At 36.8% G+C, this 20,529-nt stretch overlaps 3 protein-coding genes across 3 annotated transcripts; 2 read left to right on the forward strand and 1 right to left on the reverse strand.

Annotated features, from left to right (window-relative positions):
• Positions 1-811: 811 nt before the first annotated feature.
• LOC103462555 (lysosomal protective protein) lies at positions 812-7,577 on the reverse strand. Its single transcript, XM_008405429.3, has 11 exons — positions 7,287-7,577; positions 5,614-5,725; positions 5,395-5,532; positions 5,163-5,321; positions 4,446-4,537; positions 3,688-3,772; positions 3,460-3,612; positions 3,229-3,374; positions 2,396-2,558; positions 1,254-1,343; positions 812-1,178 (listed from the first exon to the last, which is right to left on the reverse strand). The coding sequence occupies exons 1-11, from the start codon at positions 7,463-7,465 to the stop codon at positions 1,095-1,097; spliced, it is 1,401 nt and encodes a 466-aa protein (XP_008403651.2). The 5' UTR covers positions 7,466-7,577; the 3' UTR covers positions 812-1,094.
• A 1,571-nt stretch (positions 7,578-9,148) lies between these two features.
• On the forward strand, positions 9,149-14,940 carry LOC103462556 (transcription factor E2F4-like). The gene is made up of 10 exons (XM_008405430.3): positions 9,149-9,314; positions 9,501-9,654; positions 11,029-11,138; positions 11,232-11,366; positions 11,520-11,563; positions 12,536-12,600; positions 12,690-12,999; positions 14,147-14,194; positions 14,281-14,325; positions 14,407-14,940. The coding sequence occupies exons 2-10, from the start codon at positions 9,505-9,507 to the stop codon at positions 14,451-14,453; spliced, it is 954 nt and encodes a 317-aa protein (XP_008403652.1). The 5' UTR covers positions 9,149-9,314; positions 9,501-9,504; the 3' UTR covers positions 14,454-14,940.
• A 635-nt stretch (positions 14,941-15,575) lies between these two features.
• Positions 15,576-20,430, forward strand: LOC103462558 (dynein regulatory complex subunit 4-like). The gene is made up of 12 exons (XM_008405437.3): positions 15,576-15,774; positions 16,007-16,099; positions 16,268-16,465; positions 16,890-17,090; positions 17,170-17,224; positions 17,309-17,514; positions 17,660-17,815; positions 17,900-17,980; positions 18,072-18,281; positions 18,373-18,438; positions 18,583-18,683; positions 20,153-20,430. Exons 1-11 carry the CDS (start codon positions 15,772-15,774, stop codon positions 18,628-18,630), a joined length of 1,317 nt encoding a protein of 438 aa, XP_008403659.1. The 5' UTR covers positions 15,576-15,771; the 3' UTR covers positions 18,631-18,683; positions 20,153-20,430.
• Positions 20,431-20,529: the final 99 nt, after the last annotated feature.

The raw sequence follows: 20,529 nt of genomic DNA on the forward strand, positions 1-20,529 counted from the left end.
GATTACCTTTTTGTGGATGCAATCTTTCAAGTCAGCTGTTTTTTTCCCCCCATAATTTTGCAGGTATGTTTAAACTATAGGCCTCAAGTAATTTCCTGAATTTTTTAGTTTTATTAGCTGAAAACCATAATTACATGAACAGGAAATTTCTATCGCTACTTAATGAGTACATAAGTTTCCCTTTTAGATTTGACTAAATCCAAAAGATTCACAAAACTTGGAGGGCAATGACAATTTATAGCAAAACTTAGTCATTGCAATATTGTTTTTCATGTGACAATGCAGAGTTCATACATTTTAAAAGTCAGATAATTAGAACTTTAAATAATGTTAAATTAGTGCAATTAATTTATGCTCTTAAAGCCAGAGCAACCAAGTGTGACCCTTAACTGCAGTTCATGACTTTACATGTTTTTAGCTTCATTTTAAATATTGTAGGTTGGGTCCCAAACATTCAATGACTATTTACTCAGCAGTGCCCATTAAACTTTGCTACATTTTTCCTGGATTTAAGCCAAATGTCTGAGTACCTTTTCTAGACCCAAAACAAATTGCTTTTTCCATTTTATTAAAATATTTCATGTTAAGTTTGTTGCCGAGGAGATAAAAGAATTCATAAAATTGTGTTTAAGCAGAGCGGGATTTAAGACTCCTGCAGACTTTTAATTTTGCTGAAATTTAATTTGGACACCAGTTTGGACTGATTCAAAGAGTTTCCATCTTCACTTTTCCAACTCCAAGTTGTTGGTAAATTTGAATGGTTTCCTCTTCTCTCCCCATTAAGATGCATCATTTTATAGCAGAAATAGGCTCAGTTTGAATACAATTTATTTTCAGTTACATGATGAGGATTACATCTTCCCTTTGCTCTGGACTGTTACAGTCCTGCCATAACAAAACAAAAAACTACAAATTTATTCCCATTTTTCCAACAAAGAAATAAAAAAGCATATATGCAAGAACCCACCACAAGAAAAACTCGTATGTCAAACATGAGGTTAGTTCGCCTCCACAGTCTTTAGGCACGGTAAATGGATTTTCCCCGAGATGAAAAATGGAGTGCAGGTTGCCAAATGCATGTTGCCTCCATAGACTCAGTATGGTCCATTTCCTATGAAGGACTGAAACATGTGGAGAGCTTGACCCGGCGCCCACTGAGGAACCATGTGGCCGGCGCCCTGAAACACAGGAAACGCAACATCTGTGACCCTCGCCGAATCAGGACGCGTTTTCATGCAAACATCAGCGCTTACCTTCACCGTCAGAAAAGTGAGGTTTCCAAACTGCTGATAGAAACCGGCAATCTGGTCATCATGGATCCAGGGCTGGTACTTGCTGGATGCCTGTAGAGATTTTAACAGTGAAGAGGAAAAACTTAAAGCCGTGTTCTGAAGAACATCTCCGGGCTCGTTTGGTTTAAATCATTTAGAAAGAAACTTATCCACGCCTCATTACGACACACTTGGATCACTGCAACTATATGGACTAATATTCTTTACAACATCTCCAAATGATTCAAAACACTGCAGCTCGGCTGGAACCTGGAAACCTGAGCTTCTCAGACCAATTTTAAATTTCTTTTATTGGTTTTTAAAAGTTGTAAATGGGTTAGCGCAGACTTATCTCCAGGATACTCTTCACTACTATTCCATTTCCAGAAAGCTTTGATCAAATAACCTGCTCTGACACGTTTCCAGACTAGAAGAAGAGAAGAGACCCGGCATTTGCCGCCACTGCTTCGAATCTATGGAACAACTTGGCCTTCAACATTAGATCTTCAGAGTCTGAAACATTTAAAGCTCATTTTTATTCTCTGGCGTTTACATAAAGGTCTGACATTGTATTCTACTTGTCCCGTTCATTGCGTTTTACTCCTGTGCGTTTTTTGTAACCAGGTGTTTGTGATTACTGTACACCACTCTGGCATAGTTAATAGCTGCTCTTTAAATAAAATTGACCATCTCTGTATATTTTCTGTCATTTTTGGAACTCCATATGACGTTGCCTGAATTTCCCCTCTGTGGAACAAAAATAAATTAAAAGCCAATTCTATTCAAAGCCACAGGGGGGAAAAAAAAATGAAACTAGTGAGCAAAAGTGACGAAAGGCTGGTGACTTCAATCTCAGGCATTAATGCATAACAAATTCACTCTGAAGTACGCATCACCAGTCCTACAGTGGATGGATCAGAACTCAGCCTGACGAGCAAATGAAGTCTCCTCGACAGGTGAACTACCTCAACGCTACCACTAGGGTGTGCCAAAGCTCTACAGAAAACAAAAACGATTTACTCAACTCCAGCTACATTTGATCTTTATAATCAAGAAAATGTGCACATATTTTGTTACACTTAAAAAGTTGTGCATTTAAAGATTTAAATATTTTCAGAATGCACCTCAATGCCGAGGTCCTCCACAAACCACTGGTCTCCCAGGAAGTTGCAGGCCATGTCGGTGTCTCCGTTGTAGACGAGCGCTCGCAGGCCCAGCGAGAGAAGCTTCAGGTAAACCTCCTTCATTGTGGGGTACACCATCATGTATTGTTGTTCAACGACGTCACTGCAACAAGGACATCTAATCAACAAAAACTATCTGAAAACAATTCACCGTGGTTCCACCTGGCGTTGCAACTAGTGATTTGGAAATCAATTATTCTATCGATTACTTGGATAAAAAAAAAGGCACATTTAGCAGATTTTTCATTTACCTTTTTTATGCATCAGAAGTACACAAAAGAAAATGCATGCATTATTGTCTGAAAGGCAACAACACAGCATTCCTTTAGTGAGCGCATCTGCAGCAAAAAATTTATTTCTACCATCAACATATGAAAAGCTCAGCTCTTTCTACCCGATGTGACATCGAACAACATATTAACTGAAATGATTTTATGCAAAATGAGCTCAGAGACTTTAAGATTTTGAACCAGGTGAAGCTAAAACCAGAGTTCTGGATAGAACACATTTTCAGACATGGGTGGGAGGATGTTTTTCCCCTTTTGCAGTTTTGTCTTTACTGCTCTTAATGTGTTCCTTCAAATGGTCTATATACTCAATTTAGCAATTACCACGTTAGTTGACAATAATGGTTTCATCAAGATTAATCAAGTTCCATTATTGCCGTCACTTGTAAAAAATAAAATAAAAAATCATAGTTGAAAGAGTAAGCAAAACCTCATGTTTTATTTTAAAACTGCAAGTAACTTATGTTCCCGTTTGCATCGATCTACCTGCAGATGTCCCAGGGTGGCAGAACGTCTGGGATGTGCAGCGCTTTCCTCACGTCGCCTCTGTTCAGCCAGTTTCCCTGAGCCGTGCTGTTGATGCAGGGAGGAACGTCCCCCAGAAACATGGAGGACTTCTTGACATCTGGAAGCTGCATTCAACATAGACATGTAATGTCACATGACATTAAATAGAATCTGATGAATTCACAGACAAGTGATTGAAATGCAGAGCACCTTGAAGCTGGACAGGTTTTTCCTGTAGCTCCTGAACAGAAGACTCATGGCTCGCTCGTATCCTTTGTGGTGCGCTCTGAGGCCCTCGCAGTCCAGGTAGAGGGCATACACGTTGAGTCCACTTTCATACACGATACCAAACGCCACGTTCACCTAAACAATAAACGGCAAATGTTAATCTTCATTTTTAGAAGACCAGAACGTTCCCGCAGGATCGTCGACACATACCAGAGTCACGCATTTGTCGTTAGTGTTGTTGTAAAAGTTACAGCTTTTCTCATCACAGCAGTTTATGTTCAGATCACGCCACAAACTGCACATGAAGCACAAACAAACCTCATCAACGATCTGCAAAAGAATTGCCGTCACATGACAGAAACCAGCTATTTAAGAAAAAACCTTAATTTTTTTAATGCGTTTCCAAGTCAGATCAAGTTCATAGAGTAGGAAATATTTAATTTCTGCAATTAATGCATTCTCCCCAAAATAAAGGAATTTTCCAATTCCAATGCAATAATCCATTTGCAACCTGGAAAATATATATCTCAGGAGTGAAATGGTAGACAAAAAGGCATTTTAACGCTGGGAGAACAATTGCACAAGGTAATTTTAACAGCGTAGACACATTACAGGCAAGTAGAAACGAGCTTTGACTGAACGACGTTACCTAGTAACTAAACAAGACCAAAGTTCAGGCAGAAATTTTCTCCCGATACTCATTTGAAGCCACTTAAGATTGTCATTTGTTCTTGGACTAAAACACATTTGGTAACATGGATTTCATCCAATTAGATTGGAGGACAATAAAAAATTTTTTTAAAAACCCAGCAAACTGAAGAGTAAGGCTTATTTTTCCATTAACATTAAAGTGATACTTTTATTCAATTATTAAACAAATCTGTTCCTGAACTTCTGCATGGTAAAACGGTTGAGGTTCATACTTTTGTACAATTTCTTAAAAACTAAAAGTAGAAAGAGTTGCTTACTCTTCTCCAAACAGGCCATGATAATAACCGAAGTAGATCAAAGATTGGTCATTGAGTGCAAAGCTGCTGAGACCGTTTCCCACTGCAAAGCCCTGAAAAGACAAACATTAAAATATTCAATTAATAAAAGCTCAACTTTCCATCTCTGTCCGTTTTTACGATAATGGTTTGGAATGAATAAAAAAACATTTTTTATAAAGTTGGATAGTATGTCAACTTTTTTTTGATTACTTTTATAACTAAAATGAAACATTGTTAATCACCATCATTTTTAGAATTTTACAGCTTTTGACCCATAAAATATAAGTGAAGGTGATTGATAACCACAACTATTGGTTGAATATTAATGCCATTTCTGCAAAGTCAATTTAAACAAAAACTATCATCTTTGTTTTTCTCCCTCTTCAATCATTTAAGGGACAAATATCCTTTAGCGTTTTTCTGTATTTTGTTTCATCTGTGATGAGGATCTCAAAGTCTCAATGAGGACAAACAACTGATTGAAGATATTTTTCAATATAAAGAACATGCTTCTCAATAGGTTGACATTTCTGTATTAAATATCTTACTGGTCATTTGCAGCGTTGACATTTCTTGCTGCAAGCAATAATTATGAAAATTAAATAAATCCTTGAAAACATTTCACTCCGAGTAATTAATCTACTTCCACTTCTTGAACTTTTCCACGTTTAATTTTCTTTGCCTGCAGCAGCTGACCTTGAAGTTGATCTTAGCCGTTCCTGTCGCCACACGCAGACTCAGCGTCGGAGCGTAAACGCCTCCGTAACTCTCCCCAAAGATGAAGAACTCGTTCTGAGTAAAGTTCGGGAACTTGGCAAAGAAACTCTGAAGGGCTTTGTAATTATCGTCAGCAACCTGAGAAAAACATTTGCAGTCTGAAATTATCTGTAAGCTTTCCATTTGGTCCAAGCAAGAGAAACAAACATACCTCATCATCATCTGTGGCATATTTTTTACTGTCAGAATAAGAGTACCCGACTCCTGCAGGAGACTCCAGGTACAGCACATTGGCGATCCTGTTCCAGCTGAATTTGTTCTCGTAAAGCGTGGCTCCATCGTCATTTACCTGCAAATAAGAGGCTAACCATTTAAAGTCTGTCTGAATCAAGAGTGCACAGACGCAGTCAAGTTCAAGACTAGAGCTCACATGAAACGGCCCGTTCTCTGACAAGAATCCGTCCAGAGAGCTGCAGCCGGGCCCGCCGTTCAGCCACAGAACCAGGGGGTCTGTGGCCGGATCCCTCTGAGAAGTCACAAACCTGCAGAACAAAGAAATTAACCACGGCACACACAACATGGAAGCCAGGATTTATGCATTTGATCCGCAACAAATGAAATGGGAAATGCGCAAACTTGTGACAAGAAGCAGAACCAGCAGAAAAGTGATCCAAAGTGATTCCTTTCAACTTTGGATGGAAAAACTGCTAAAAACCAGCATGTGTGCATTATAGGTTAAAGAAATCTGCCATTAAGACAAGCATCACATGGTCTTTTTTTAACCACAAAAATAAAATGTTCCAATCAAGAAAGTCATTTTACTCTGTTCCAAACCCAAATACAGAAGTGAAATACTGGTGTTACAAAAGCACATTTTATATAACAGGAATATGTTCCTAGCTCTTGACAATTTTTATTTAGTAGGAGCTTGTAAAGGTTGTGGTTTTCTGATTCAAACAAATACAAAATATCCCCCCCTCCCCAACATCACTAGAAAGTTACAACTGTTGCATACAAATGAAAGATTGCAACTAAAGATCTGCAGCTGGGAAATTCAATCAATAGAAAGATTGTCTTTATTCAACCCTCTGAGAGTTTAGTTCCCATTTGAAGCAAGAAAACGGATGAAAGCTGTCAGTTATTTATGAGCAACTTCTTAGCCCTTGTGGTTTTTGTTACTTTCAAAACATTCCAGCTCTGAGAGGGGAAGTTCAAAGTTGAGCTTAGTCAAATATAAACGTGTTGCTTTCAAACCATTTTTGGCTTCAGCTACAAGTGCATTTTAGTTTGTTGCATGCATTCCACTTTGGGTACTGCAAAGTTTTTCTTTTGATATAAAAATTAAAGTAATTTTTCTCTCTTGTTGCATTTAGGACAGATAGCATTTTTTCCATCAGTCTTGAACTTCCAGTGCTTTTATTTACAGAGAAAAGTGTAAAATAAGTTTATCTTGAAGCATGCCAACAACAAGCTCAACTATTAATTTTCAACATCTTCTCTTCCCTTCTGTTAAACTTTACCTCAAAGTATTTTAAAACAATCGACTAGAAGAACGATATTGGTGGTTATTGGTGTTGATGCAGACCGTTTTCACATCGATACTGAAGGTGGGGATCATTAAAAATTCCTCTCAAACATTTACACAACATGTCACTCCAGGTTTCAGCAGTTCAATCAGGTAATTGATTTCCTGTCCTGAGCCTTTACTGCAAAATGAAGGAGTACCTTGTTGGTATCCCACAATCAGCTGTGGTTCTGGTTCTCACTTCCTGATGTTGAGAAGCTTTATTGTATTGATTATATTTTTTCGTGCTGTGAAAATCCCTAAAGACTTGCATCAGCTTTTACCCTCATCTTCACTTCTTTTAGTTAATCTTCAAAGTAGCTGAAGAAAAAAAAAAAAAAAAAGACTCAAAACCAGAAAGTTAGGTTTTTCAACAGCACAAAGCGAGGCGACTGAAAATCTCGCGGCAACTAAGAGATTGTTTTAAATATGAAAGAAGAAATAATCTCTGTAATTTAAGATCTATATCTTTGCAAATGACATTCAAGTATTTTAATCAACCATTTTCCCACCATCAGGCAGTCAACGAAGTCCCTTACCAATAATGGAGAAACTTCACATTATTCCCAGTTCCTGCCTGCAGGTATCCAGACCACTGACGGTAGTTGGTTTTGAACGTCATGCCCGGTAGATGAGTGACCTCATCGGGGGCGTACTGAGCCCGGGCGCCGAGCTGAAAGACGGACAGCAAACACAGCAGGAAACCGCCGGCTTGCATCGCTGGACCTCACCTGTGTTTCACACAGAAACCTCAGACACTGAGACGAAGATAAGAGCTTCCTGCACGGAACAACACCAAGATCCAAACTCAGCGTCATATGACTGCTGCGGAGTCACGTGATCACTGCGTGCTTGAATACGGAAACAGCTGAACACCATTATAAAATTAGGTAAACATGCTACAGGTGGTTGTGTTCATTGTGGTCAAATTGAAGCGATAGAGCATATTTTCTTGGACTATAATAAAAAGAGACATTAATTAGAAAATTAAATGAGAGTAAGAGCAAGTTAGGGGTAGGACAATTTCTTCAAAGATGAGGATGTAGATATGACCAACAATTTGGGTCAATGAGGAAAACACAGACTTGTTATTCCTTTCTTAAAACAAAATTAAATTAGGTGCTATTCATTAAAAAAATGCTTCTTCATATTTTGAATTAAAGTTTGATGAGATTTCAAATCCACAACAAAGACATCTGGAAACACAATTGATGGAAGATGGTGACTTATTTTTTTTCTTTATGAATACTTTCTTTGGCCTTTTCACGGTCAAGTTGTAACACAGAGATGTCTTGGAATAAAGGCAATAAAGAAGAATATAATACACAGCTTATATGGTGTTTTCTTTTGAGCACTCTTCAGATAAGACATAACTTTACTCATCTCAGACCTTGGAAAAAGAAGGCTAAAAATAATTTCCTGAGTGATGTTTCCACTTAAAAACACAATCATGGGGCTTATCAGTCCAAAACCTAAAACAAAGAGCAGAGATAAAGAGATCAGTCTGAGCCACAAGGATTGATAAGTGGACACAATAGCCTCAGATAAAGTTGTGCTACAAAATTTAGCAAGAAAAGATAATCAATTTCTAAGATTCATTACATTTTTACTCTAATTTTAACATTAAGATGCTTCACAACCTTCCATTTATAAAAATATAAATAATGTCTGATATGTTTTGTACTGGGGCTGCACAGTGGCGCAGTTGGTAGAGCTGTTGCCTTGCAGCAAGAAGGTTCTGGGTTCCATTCCCAGCCTGGGTCTCTCTGCATGGAGTTTGCATGTTCTCCCTGTGCATGTATGGGTTCTCTCCGGGTACTCCGGTTTCCTCCCACAGTCCAAAAACATGACTGTCAGGTTAATTGGCCTCTCTAAATTGTCCTCAGGTGTTAGTGTGGGTGTGCATGGCTGTTTGTCCTGTGTGTCTCTGTGTTGCCCTAGCTGCGACAGACTGGCAAACTGTCCAGGGTGACCCTGCCTCTAGCCTGGAACGTCAGCTGGAGATGGACACCAGCAACCCCCCCCCCGACCCCACCGAGGGACAAGGGTGTAAAGAAAATGGATGGATGTTTTGTACTGTTTTTATTGAAGCTAAAATCATTTTTCTAATCTAAGAAGAATGTTATAGGAGCCACATTCCTTTACACAAAAATAATTTAGACTTTAGTCACAGGTTTCCTCACTATTGACAGAAAATAAATATTTTGAAAATAGAAGCTATTTTATTTGTCCACTTACAGTTTTCATGTACATCTAATGTAAATACGTTCATGAGAAATGACTATATTTAAAAAGAGGTTGAGCTTTTATTTTGAAGGCAGCAGGAAGCTTCGTATCACAAAACAAGACACGTTCACACGGAACAGTAGTTAAAGACGGACTTTACATCAAGAAATTAAACTACAACATTCACCAACATTTCTAACCTTTCTATCTTATGTAAAAATTGCTGTCATAAGAGTCGCCATCTTTTTGCCTGTACATGAAAGTGCTTCCGCTAAGAAGTCTTGCAAAAATAAAGTTTTGCTTGGAACTACGTTGGTTCTAGTTTCTTAAAAACAGAAAAGGTAAGCGCGTAATTTAGTTGTCTTTATAAATTTTCTTTCATATAAGTTTATCAGTAACATTACAGCACAATTTCGAAGAAAACATACACAGGAAACCCGACTGGGGTTTTATTTTGAAGGACAACATTCCGGTTGTTGGCACCGCGCAGCTAATTCAAATCGTGTTTGTTTGATTTTTCTGTGCAGCAGAATGAATTCTGAAGAAAGTCCAGAAAAAGAAATCTTTATTTCGAGACAAAACCTCAAAGCTAAGAGGATTCCCAAGAGCCTGAGCCTCCTGACTCAGAGGTTTGTCAGGCTGCTTCAGGAGGCCGAGCACGGGGAGCTGGACCTCGGGCACGTACGTTGAACATTGAACGCAACATGCCCCAAGTTTAAATAGTCTGTGTTGAAGGTCATTTTAAACTAACTTTGTTCATTTCTTTTTGTCTAAATTTGCTAACTACTTTTATAATATTTCATTCAACATTAAAGTCTAGATTGTCTGCACATTGTGTGTAAGGCTTTTACATTCTTAGAAACAAGGAAGGAGGCTGGAAATTTCCAATAAATAAATGGGATTCCAACTGCAGTCCACACTTTGGGAATCCCCACAAGCTCTTGAATTTACTTTTCTTCACAATTATCTCCATTCTACAGTTGTTCCTGTTGCTAGTACAGCTTTTTCTACCATACTCCTTCCACTCAACTTTCCAGTTTTATGCGTGCATTTGTGATCAGCCAGCTTATTTAGCAATGATTTTTGGGAGCTTATCTTCCTTGTGGAAGGAGACAATGACTGTTGCACAGCTGTTAAGTCGTGATTGTGTAGGCTGTAGCCTCATATTTCAGTGTGTCATTTCTTTTATTGGTCTCATGTAATATTCAAGATTACCTAAGTTTGTATTTTTATTAGCTGCAAGCCATGATTATTAGTAAAAGCAGGAATAAGTACTTGAAATATGTGACACTTTGTAATAAATCTATATGTTCTATGGGTTTCAGGTGTTAATATAAATTAGTGAATAGTACTCTATACACCTTTTTAAAATTTGCTATTATTCACCCTTTAACCAGTTTTTCTCTATAGGTGAAGTGTAGTAATGGTTATATTCAACACATTTGAAAAATATTTTAAAATCTACTTATTCAGTAACACAATTCACTAAGTGGAACATGGCGTATATAATTATTTTTTTAAGGCATCGTTTTGCTTTTATTATGATAATTTTCCACTTACAGCTCATTTAAATTTATTTTACATCAGACCAGTAAAACATCATTTTGATACAGAAATATTGGCTTATTGAAAAGTATGTTAAATACCTGTAGGAAGGTTATTTTCAACACATTAGAAAGCAATTTTATTCTTATTGAAAATGACTGAATGTTTACATCTCTTAGTATTTATCTCTGGGGTGCCTTTAACATAGTTTTGTTTGTTTTTAACTTGTACTATAAAAAACACAATGTTGAAATTGTAAAGAAATCTGACAAGCTTTTCTTATCAGATTTGTTTTTCTTTTCTTCTTTCTTTGTCCATGTTCCATATTTAAAGTATTTGTCATAAATGTACATTGGATTTTTTTTTTAAATTCACGTAAAGTGTTCTAAAAGTTTACATCAAGTCAAAAAATTTACAAGAACTGCTGTTCATGAATTATCTTCAGAAAACATTTAAATATTTTTTTTTTTTTGCTAATGTAATTAGAAAAATATTTTTGATATCTTTCAGGCATTCAAGGTTCTGGCTGTGAAACACATCAGAAGAATCTACGATATCACAAACGTGCTGGAGGGCATCGGTCTTATTGTCAAAATATCCACGCGCCATGTGAAATGGGTGTACGTTTTTACCTCTTGTTGGTTTGCACATTAGGATTGCAGAGCAAAACAGAGTCTATATAACAGCTTTACACATTCTTTTTGGTTTACAAGAGGGACGCCTCATGACAGCAAATTCATGAACCTGAACTCTGAGTTGAAGTACTTGAAGTGGAAGGAATCCATACTGGACCAGCAGAGGATGTTGGTTGAAGACGTCATCAGGAGCCAAACAGAAGAATGGAAAAAATATCCTTTTTGTAGCAGTTTATGCATATATGTTGGCTTTCAATATGTTTCTTAATTTCTTTTGGCACCGCAGTGATCAGATTCAAACTAATCATGTGTGACGCGTTGATGCTGAACTATATTGCTGATCAATATTTCTTGACTCCAATCAACTCTGACCTATGTAACCAATGAAGATGTCTGCAACTGCTTCAGTGGTGAGGCTGGGCTTTTTTATGCCTTATTTGTTTTAAAGGGGTTAAAGGGTGATTAGGTGACAGTACATGATAGTAACTCGAAGTTATGTATGAGAGAACATCCGGCTTTGTTTTAAAACACTTTGCACATTATAATAAAGGATTATAAGAAGAAAATACAGTTGAGGGGGCTGCTACTTTACCCTGTGCTGCTATAGTTACCTGACCTATATTGCTCTGGTAAAATATTTCAAATATTTCACTCTAGTGAGCCAAATCAAATATCACTTTTTATCCAGATTCTCTGCAACAATGGACCAAGGCCATTAAACTTTTACTGCTTGGAAAAAAAACCAAGCACATCCTGTCCGTAGTATGTGTTTGATGTATGACATTTCAAGGACGTATCAACTCAGGGTGTCATCTAAAGCTCCCACCAACTAATGCAACATCACATAATGATGAGGATGGACATATAGCATCCGACCAAAACCTGCTCTCACAGGTCGGCACTGAGGAGGCTAACAAGAAAATCAAGGGGAATATCTTTTAGACTGAAGAACATTGTTAAAGCAGCATGAGTCAAGTAAGGTTCAAAACCATTAAAGTTGCATGAGGGTTAAAAAGTCAGCCTCTCTGCAGGGATCCGTCATGAAGTGTCCTTCAAGTTTAAATCAGAGGAAGAGAAAGTTGCTGTGAATCCGGAGGCTTTGGTTTGGCTCAGATTCAACCTACAAGGCTTCAAAATTCAAAGGCAGGGATTAAATATTTAAAAAGCTCAGCTGATTTTGACATAAAAGTCCTCAAATGTTTGATAATGTAATTATGAGTTCTGAATAATTGAAGTTTTATTGTTATCTACACAGAATGAGTTGATGTTTAGCTGATTCGCCAGTTAGCTGGAAGAATATAGCAGCGCAAGGGGCAAAAAGAAACTTTCTTTTTTGCTTTAAATTGCATAAAAGTTATCATAATTATCTAATTTCCCTCCAGGTCACATTATTTTGGCAGTGCAAGCACCACCAGGCACCCAGCTAGATGTTCCCATTCCCAAAGCTGTAAGTTCTGCTTCATTAGGAATCCTTATTGCTTCCTCTGTCCTTGATGCCTTTCATTCAGATGAGATAATGGCTGTATCTTCCTCCAGGTCCCAAACTGCCCGGCAAAGTATCAGATCTATCTGAAAAGCATCGGAGGGCCCATAGATGTCGTCCTTCTTAACAAGAGAACTGTCAGCTCTGCTCTCGTCGTACTTCCAGTCCCACCGCCTGAAGAAATTTTGCAGTTTGCCAAGTCAGCAATATCTGAAAATAAAGAAAACAATGATGGACTCTGTGAGGCATCAGCTTTTATCACAAAAAGCACTAAATCTGAATGGGGAGCCGAGCAGGACGTGCAGCAGATTCAAGAATCCTCTTTTATAAACGCTAACCCCAACAAAACAGATGAGTCTGCATGTGAGTATCAAACGTGTTCATTCACCTTGAAACTTTTCATTTAGTCAGTCCAAACTTAAACATTGCTGTATTTCATTGGTATCTCTTGTAATGGATGAACATAAAGTAGTTTATAGTTTTGAAGTGGAAGGAAATGAAGTTTCAATTGTTCTACAAATAAAAGCATAAAATATTTTTTTTTTACTTCATCCCCCACTTGAATCCATACTTTTTACAACCACCTTTAAATGTGATTACAATGCAAGTTTTCTTGGACTGACTTTTTAAGATTGCCAAATGGATTTAGATTGGAACTTTGACTAGGTCAATTAATCATATGAATTTCCTCATCCTGGAAGGCAAGCTTCGGTCTCGGCATCACATTTTTTGGGGATTTTAGCAGGTTTTCTTTGAGGGCTGTCCTGTATTTATCTCCATCAATTTCTCATTACCTGTGACCATAAGAACAGCAATCCCAAAGCATGATGACTCCACCACCAGATTTCACATTAGAGATGATTTATAGCATTTTACATTTAAGGCAGAAAGTTCAGCTGTGCTCTTATCTGACCAAGCCACACTGTTGTGTCGTGCACGGCTTGTGGCAAACCGGAAACACGACTTTCAATTAATTTCTGTAAAATGGGGCTTTCTGTGAAGTTGTCTGTTCAGCAGATTCTCCCCTCTGAGCTGTTTATCGCTGCAGCTCCCCCAGAGTTGTCATAAGCTTCTTGACTAATTCTCCCATTAATGGTCTTATCTACAAGCATCTTAGCTGAGGTGAATGGGAATGTCTCGGGTATTCTTGGAGTTACTACATAGTAGTTTCTGTTTTTAATTGTAAATATATATTATATTAATATATATTTCTATATGTGAAATAATCTGTCTGCTGTGTTTTTGTCTACCAAACCTGTGACAGCTTCACAGGCCACCTAGATTTATACTGAGATTTCATTACACACATGTGAACTTCAATTCCTACTTCCCTGAATTATGAAGACAATTATTTGTCCTAGGATTTATTTAAGGCTATCAGCGTGAAGGTGACTGAATTCATGAAAATGTCACTCACTGCAGATTTTGTATGTTAAAATATATTGATATAATTTTCCTCCAACTATGGAATTGTGCACCTCTTAGTAACGTGTAAATGTTTTATTCTTAGGTCGAAACATTTCAAAAGAACTACAGAATCACGTAGATTCATCCAAAGGTTGGACTTGCTGTTATTGAAGATATATTGATTAAAGTTTGCCTATTGACTTCATATAAATTTAACATGCCGTTTTTCTTTGTTAGAAGTAATGGATGCCGATCTGTTCACCCAGTTCATTCGCTCCAAAGGTGAGTGTCCTGTAGTTTTTGTTTATGTTTGTATTTCTTGCATATTGTTATTTGCATTAATTATGTTTGCTTCTTTCTCAGTGTTCCCTCCAGTCGTCCAGCTGTCCACATCTCCGTCTAAGGCGTAACGGCCACTCTAATCAGGATGAGAGTTACCTGGTTGATATCCCGTTGTGCTGTTTTTTGGCATCAATGCCTACATTTCTTCATGGGCAATGTTTTATGATGTTTGGTTTAAGTATTTTTTTGTCATTAAATAAAGTTTGAATTTCATTACAGAAACTGTCTTAATTCAGTTTTAAAAGCTTTCACTGACATTGTTTTCTGCAGGGTGAATTATACAGCAGAAGTATCAGATCTCATGGTCTCAACATTTACATCATCTGTGTTTGGAACTTCTTATACAAGCTTTATTCTGTCTATTACCATCAAAACTAACTGATGGGAGTGTCACTCTGCTGGGATCGGTATGTTCATAGACTTTAAAATTATGCAGTCAAAAAATGCCATAACTCAATAAATGACAATATCAAAAATGTGACAATTATCTGCTTTGGTTGGAAATGAAACATAAACAAATAATGCCTCTTAAAATATTAAAATATGAAACCTCTATCTCACTAGTTATTTCATGTTTGCTACAGTACATCATGAATTTATTTTACTCTGTCAGCGTTACTCATCAAAGCCGACGGGGGGTGCTAACACTACTCTTGTCTACTTGTGCAGTAGATTTAATATCCTGGTTAACCTAACAAATGTTATTCCTGTTTTTGTTATTTATTTTATGGTAATAGCACAGACAGTATGAAACCCAAACTTATTGAAATGATTCTATATGATTTTACATCAAATGAGCAACCAGTTTTTGGTAATTAACATTTAATTTAGCTCAGTAATTAACTCAAATAACTAGGGATATATGTATTTATCCATTACATGTGCTTATTACCAGTTTGATTTCAAACATGTTAAATATCTAATAATTAAAAAAATAAAATTTCTGGTACATTTGGCACTCTATACATTTTCACAAATTGCAGGTTTAAGAGAAACATACAGAAAAATCATAAAAATTTTTGACCAACAAAGTGGAGAAGTAGAAACAAAAAGAAAACATAAATTTGGAAGACAAATAAAGCACTTTTTGTAAATGTATGCAAAACAAATGTAAAGCAAGACTTTTATAACCGCCTTGTTTCCACATGAGCTTTATTCACTACATTGACGAAACATAAAAAAGTAAAATTTTCTTACGTTTTTGCGTTAAAAAACATGTAAGCTAGAAATGTATTTAAATAGTAGTTACTTCCGCATTCACGGCGTTGTTGCTATGGGAACCTTAGTGTAGACCATTGGAGTTGTACCTGCTGACCGCTGTTGTTTATCTTAAAAACATAATCCAGAAATCACCTTTCCGTCATCGTTATCGACTCTAAACGAATTATGGTAAAGTGTTTTCAAATATGTTTTTTTTAATTTACGAATTACTTACCGTGAATTAAAATGTTTTAATTTAAATACCGAATGTAGTTTGTAAATTGTTGGTAACAGCTACGGCTTTCTCCGGAAATGCTAGGTGTTAGGCTAATAAGCAAAACAAAAATGATTATGGCGTTTCCGTTTAAAGTAGCTCAGGAGCTATAAAAGTTGGATCTTACACTTCTTTTTGTCTTAACAGCCGCCCAAAAAGGATGCCAAAAAGAAAAAGGCGGAGGCGAAGCCCCCTACGCTAATAAATGGCCTCACCAAGGAGGAGATATCGAGGGAACAGGTTAGGTTATAATTTAAATGTTTTAAAGTATAGGTTTGAACCCCATCTGTCTTTTCAATACCAGTTAAGACAGTCCTCTTTACATCCTTGTTTTGGGTTTACATACTTTTCCCACATAGAATAATGGCAGCGTGTTTGGATTGTTTACAGCGAAATGTTGTCTTTCAGATAGAAGAGCATGTTGTGCGACTTCGTGAGGTGCTGGACAAAGAGAGGGAGGAGAGGAACTACTTCCAGCTGGAGAGAGACAAGATTAAGTCCTTTCGAGAAGTTACTGACAGAAAACTAGAGGAGGTTAAGGCTGAACTTAAAAACCTGGAGAAGGCCATAGAAGACGATGAGGCACATCACCTAGTGGGGATTAAGGTAACTTTAATGCTCAAATACTGCAGCTGCTCACAAATAGGGCTGAATTTATATTTATATTTTTACAAAAGTAAAAAGTCACCTGTATGTACTGTGTGCAATCTTATGTTTGCAAAGAGCTGTTTGGAAGTCAATAGTAGTTATTATTTCACATACTATAGGAGACATTCTTCCCTATGATGATCATTTATGATTGAAAACAATTAGCTGGTTGAAAATGACTTTTTTCAGTCTGCAGCTTGAAGTACATAAGAATACTTAATCTTCTTTATGAATAACAGCCACCTAAAAGGTGCCACCACTTCCAGACATCGCATAGAAAAGAAAAACATTTAGCCCATATAATTATGGTGTATTTTGAATGAAAAAAAAACTGGATAGATTTTCCATTGTATGTAGCTTCATTTGATATCTTTCCTTCCAGGTCTTTAAGCAGAAGATGAAGCACCTCCTGTGTGAACACCATAACACAGCCACCGAGCTGGAAGCAGATATTGCAACCTCGAAAGATCTGTTGGAGGATGAGCAGAGTCAACTGGAGGCAGATCTGTATAAGGAAATGATGAGCATCCTGGTTGAGATGCAGGAGTCCAGCTGTGAAGACGTTTTCAAAGAGCTTCTGCTGGTTGGTCCTGTGCAGAATGACATTAAAACACCTCGACATTTCTGACGCGCGCTTCAGTGTTTTCCATTTCTCCAAACAGAAACATGAAGAAGAAATGACTGCAGCTAAAGAGAAGTGGGAGAGACGTCTGAGAGGTGAGCAGCTAATTTACCACACAGTTCTGTATTTCATGGTGTCGGCAATATAATGAGCTACATCTCTGGTTCATGTTCAATCAGAAACTGCGGTCAGAAATAAGACAGAGATACAACAGCTGGAAAAGGAACACGACAACATAATGAAAAGTGTGACATGTGAGCGAGAGCTGCTCTGGAAAAGCCACTTTGGCAATCTTAACGAAGACATTGATAGATGCTTAAGCGACGCAAAAGATCTTATTAGCATGCTGAGCAAAGAAACAGGAAAAGAGATCGCAGCTCTTAAGGTAAAGAGTGTGTAAATTCAACTTTACACACACATACTTCTTACAAATTTTTTTAGATTTCTCATTTGTTGCAGCTTTAATCTTGATGTGTGCCTCGGTGTGGTAATTTTTGTATTTAACTCCCATCATTTTTTTCTCATTATAGGAATGCAGAGATAAAAAGGACTTGGAGCTGAAGAACATGAAAGAGGAATTTTATGCTCTTTTGAACGAAAATAAAGAATTTGCAAAGCGTGTTGCAAAAACCGAGAATGAATATAGCCGTCTTGAAAGGAGATCAAAATCCTTCTCACAGTCAGAGGTTGTGTTGATGATTCTTTTTGTAACTGGTTGCTGTTAGGATTGTTTTGTTTTACGGTGTTTATTGCTACAATGTGTTTCACAGGGTGATTTAACAAATCCTCAAAAAGAGATCCTGAAAGACAAGAAGACAGAGTTTGAAGACTTGCAAGAGCAATTCAAGAAGGTAAAAGCTTTTTTTTATTTTTTATTTTATTTTGATGTCTAGAGTCTAAGAAACATTCATATGACTGAAGTTGTTTTTAACCTTTGTGTAGCTTCAGATTGAGATGGCGGAACTGCAATCGTCTATTCCTAAGAAAATTTATATTGCGAAGAAACAAGCAGATCTGTCTCTCAGGCCTCTGGAGGACGAGCTGGCGGCTCTGAACGACCATGTGGAGAAGATCCAGGCTCAGCTCCACGCCTTGTTCTCAGCCTCTAACCTGGACCAAACCGCTGTCACTGAAATCACTCACAAAGTCGAGGTAATGTTGTAAACGAACACCTTTGGTGGCTACTCTTTTAAGTTCCTCGAGAATGTTTACAAAAGCATGACAAAAACACGTTTGCTTGCAGAAAGAACTGGAGATCAGAAATTCTGCTATCAAGAAACTGAAGCATAAAAAATATCTGATATCAACGGTCAGTCGTGTGTGTATTTGAGGAAATGAGAGCCTTGCATTTGATCACGCTGTTGCATGATGGTTTGATTTGCATCAGTGTCTTACAAACCGATCATGTGAGTTTTTGACTTGTATTCATGGGAGATAAATGTGTGTCTTTCAGGCTCACACTGCCGCGCTGGAGAGGGCGCAGGGCCTCATCGCGATGTAAAAAAGATCTTGAAGAGTCCTTGATTTCCCACACAAGTTGCTAGATTACATCTGGTTAGATTTAAAACGTGTTCATTCTTTTATTCTTGGTTTAATTTTTATTTTTAGTTACTCTTTGACAATAGAAATATTGATTTGGGGCAGGGAATCACCTTATCAGAAGGAATTTAAAGCCAAACATTCAATAATGACCCCCTAAAACAGCTCTGTGACCAAAGCTACCCTGTTGTAATGTTTTTGGTGAAATAAATTAAAATAAATCTTACTAGGTGTTTACAGTAAGTTGCTTTATAATAATAAAGGTGTAGGTTTATCAAGATTTGGCTTGATAAAGGGATTTCAGTAGTTGACTAAACCAATCAATAATAGCAGCTATGAAGTATAAACTGTTTTTGATGGCATTTAATCCTTGCAACCTAAGGACGTAAATGGACTGCAGTCACATAATAGACAAAACCTTATTTAATAGGTTATATACAATATAGCTAAATAGTAAGCTTATAACCCAGTTTACTGGGCTTATAACCAAATGTTATTTATAAAATCAAATATTTTTATGTGATTTTAGTAAGATGAAATGGGATTTTTGCTATTGGCTCCCTCTACATTTTTGTCCTTACTTAAAGTTTTTGTTCTGTAACTCAACTCACTGACATTATATATTATTTACACACAGACTAATGATTTTACACTGTCATTTCTGTTAATTGTGATGATTTTCTGCTCACAACTGATGAACTGGCATCCAAGATTAGATTACTACGTCAAACCAATTAAATATACATACACACACACATATATATATATATATATATATATATATATATATATATATATATATATATATATATATATATATCCATAATTTTTTACAAAAATGATGGACTTACTGAAAAGTACCTGTTTAATTTTATCATGCTCCAATTTATTGAATATGACTGTGAACTTGTCAAGGTGCATATAAAGGGCTGCTCTAAGATAAATGCTAGAAAAGAAGTAATTCAGAATTGTGTGTATGTGTTAAGTAACAGTATAAAATTTATTTTATTTAGCTTTTGTAGTACTTCATTTTGCAAAGTAGTTTGTGGGGGTTTATTTGTTTTGTTCTGCTGTGTGCCAGTTACTTTGTACGGATTTTAGAGCTGATACAATAAAGCTATTTCTGCAGAAGTTAGTTTTTTTTAACCCACACTCCATAAATTCGATGTATGTGAGTTTGATCAAATATAATGTACAGAGAAAAACTCTCTTCAGATTTTGTTGTCTGACAAATCTCTGACCTGCTGTGCTGCATTTATTCACTACTCAAGTCAATATAATGGGCTCAAGTGTCTTAACCTTATTAAATTGGAAGCAAATTGGAAGAGATCTCCATGTCTGTCTAAAATATGAAAAACAATCTGTGTTGTAATGATTAATTCTAACAAATAATACAAGAATCAACAGCTAACTATAGAGTTTTTGTGTTCGCCACCTAACAGATTTCTTCTCTTTTTATTTTTTGTCACACTTAAATGTTTCAGATCATCAATCAAATTCAAATATCAGACTCATCCTGGAGGTCAGAAAGAACCCAGAGCAACATCTAGAGCACTGCAGACCTAATTAATATCAGCTAAGGTCAGTGGTCATAATTCAACAATAAAAAAGAGACTGGACGTAAATGGCATCCACGGGAGAGCTGCAGGGCGGAAACTGCTGCTGGCTCACATTTACCAAAAAGACACCTTTTATGATCAACAAGACTTTTACAAAAAGTATTCTGTGAATTTGTTAGATAAAAGTGGAACATTTTGGAAAAGGTGCACAGTATTTCATTTGACTTATAACTAGCATAGCGTTCAGAAACAGGATATGATATTGAGAGATAAAAATAATGTTCAGGATATTTTGATGATTG

The sequence above is a fragment of the Poecilia reticulata genome, chromosome 3 (genome assembly GCF_904066995.2).
Source record: "Poecilia reticulata chromosome 3, P_reticulata-male-v2, whole genome shotgun sequence".
NCBI classification, from domain to species: domain Eukaryota; kingdom Metazoa; phylum Chordata; class Actinopteri; order Cyprinodontiformes; family Poeciliidae; genus Poecilia; species Poecilia reticulata.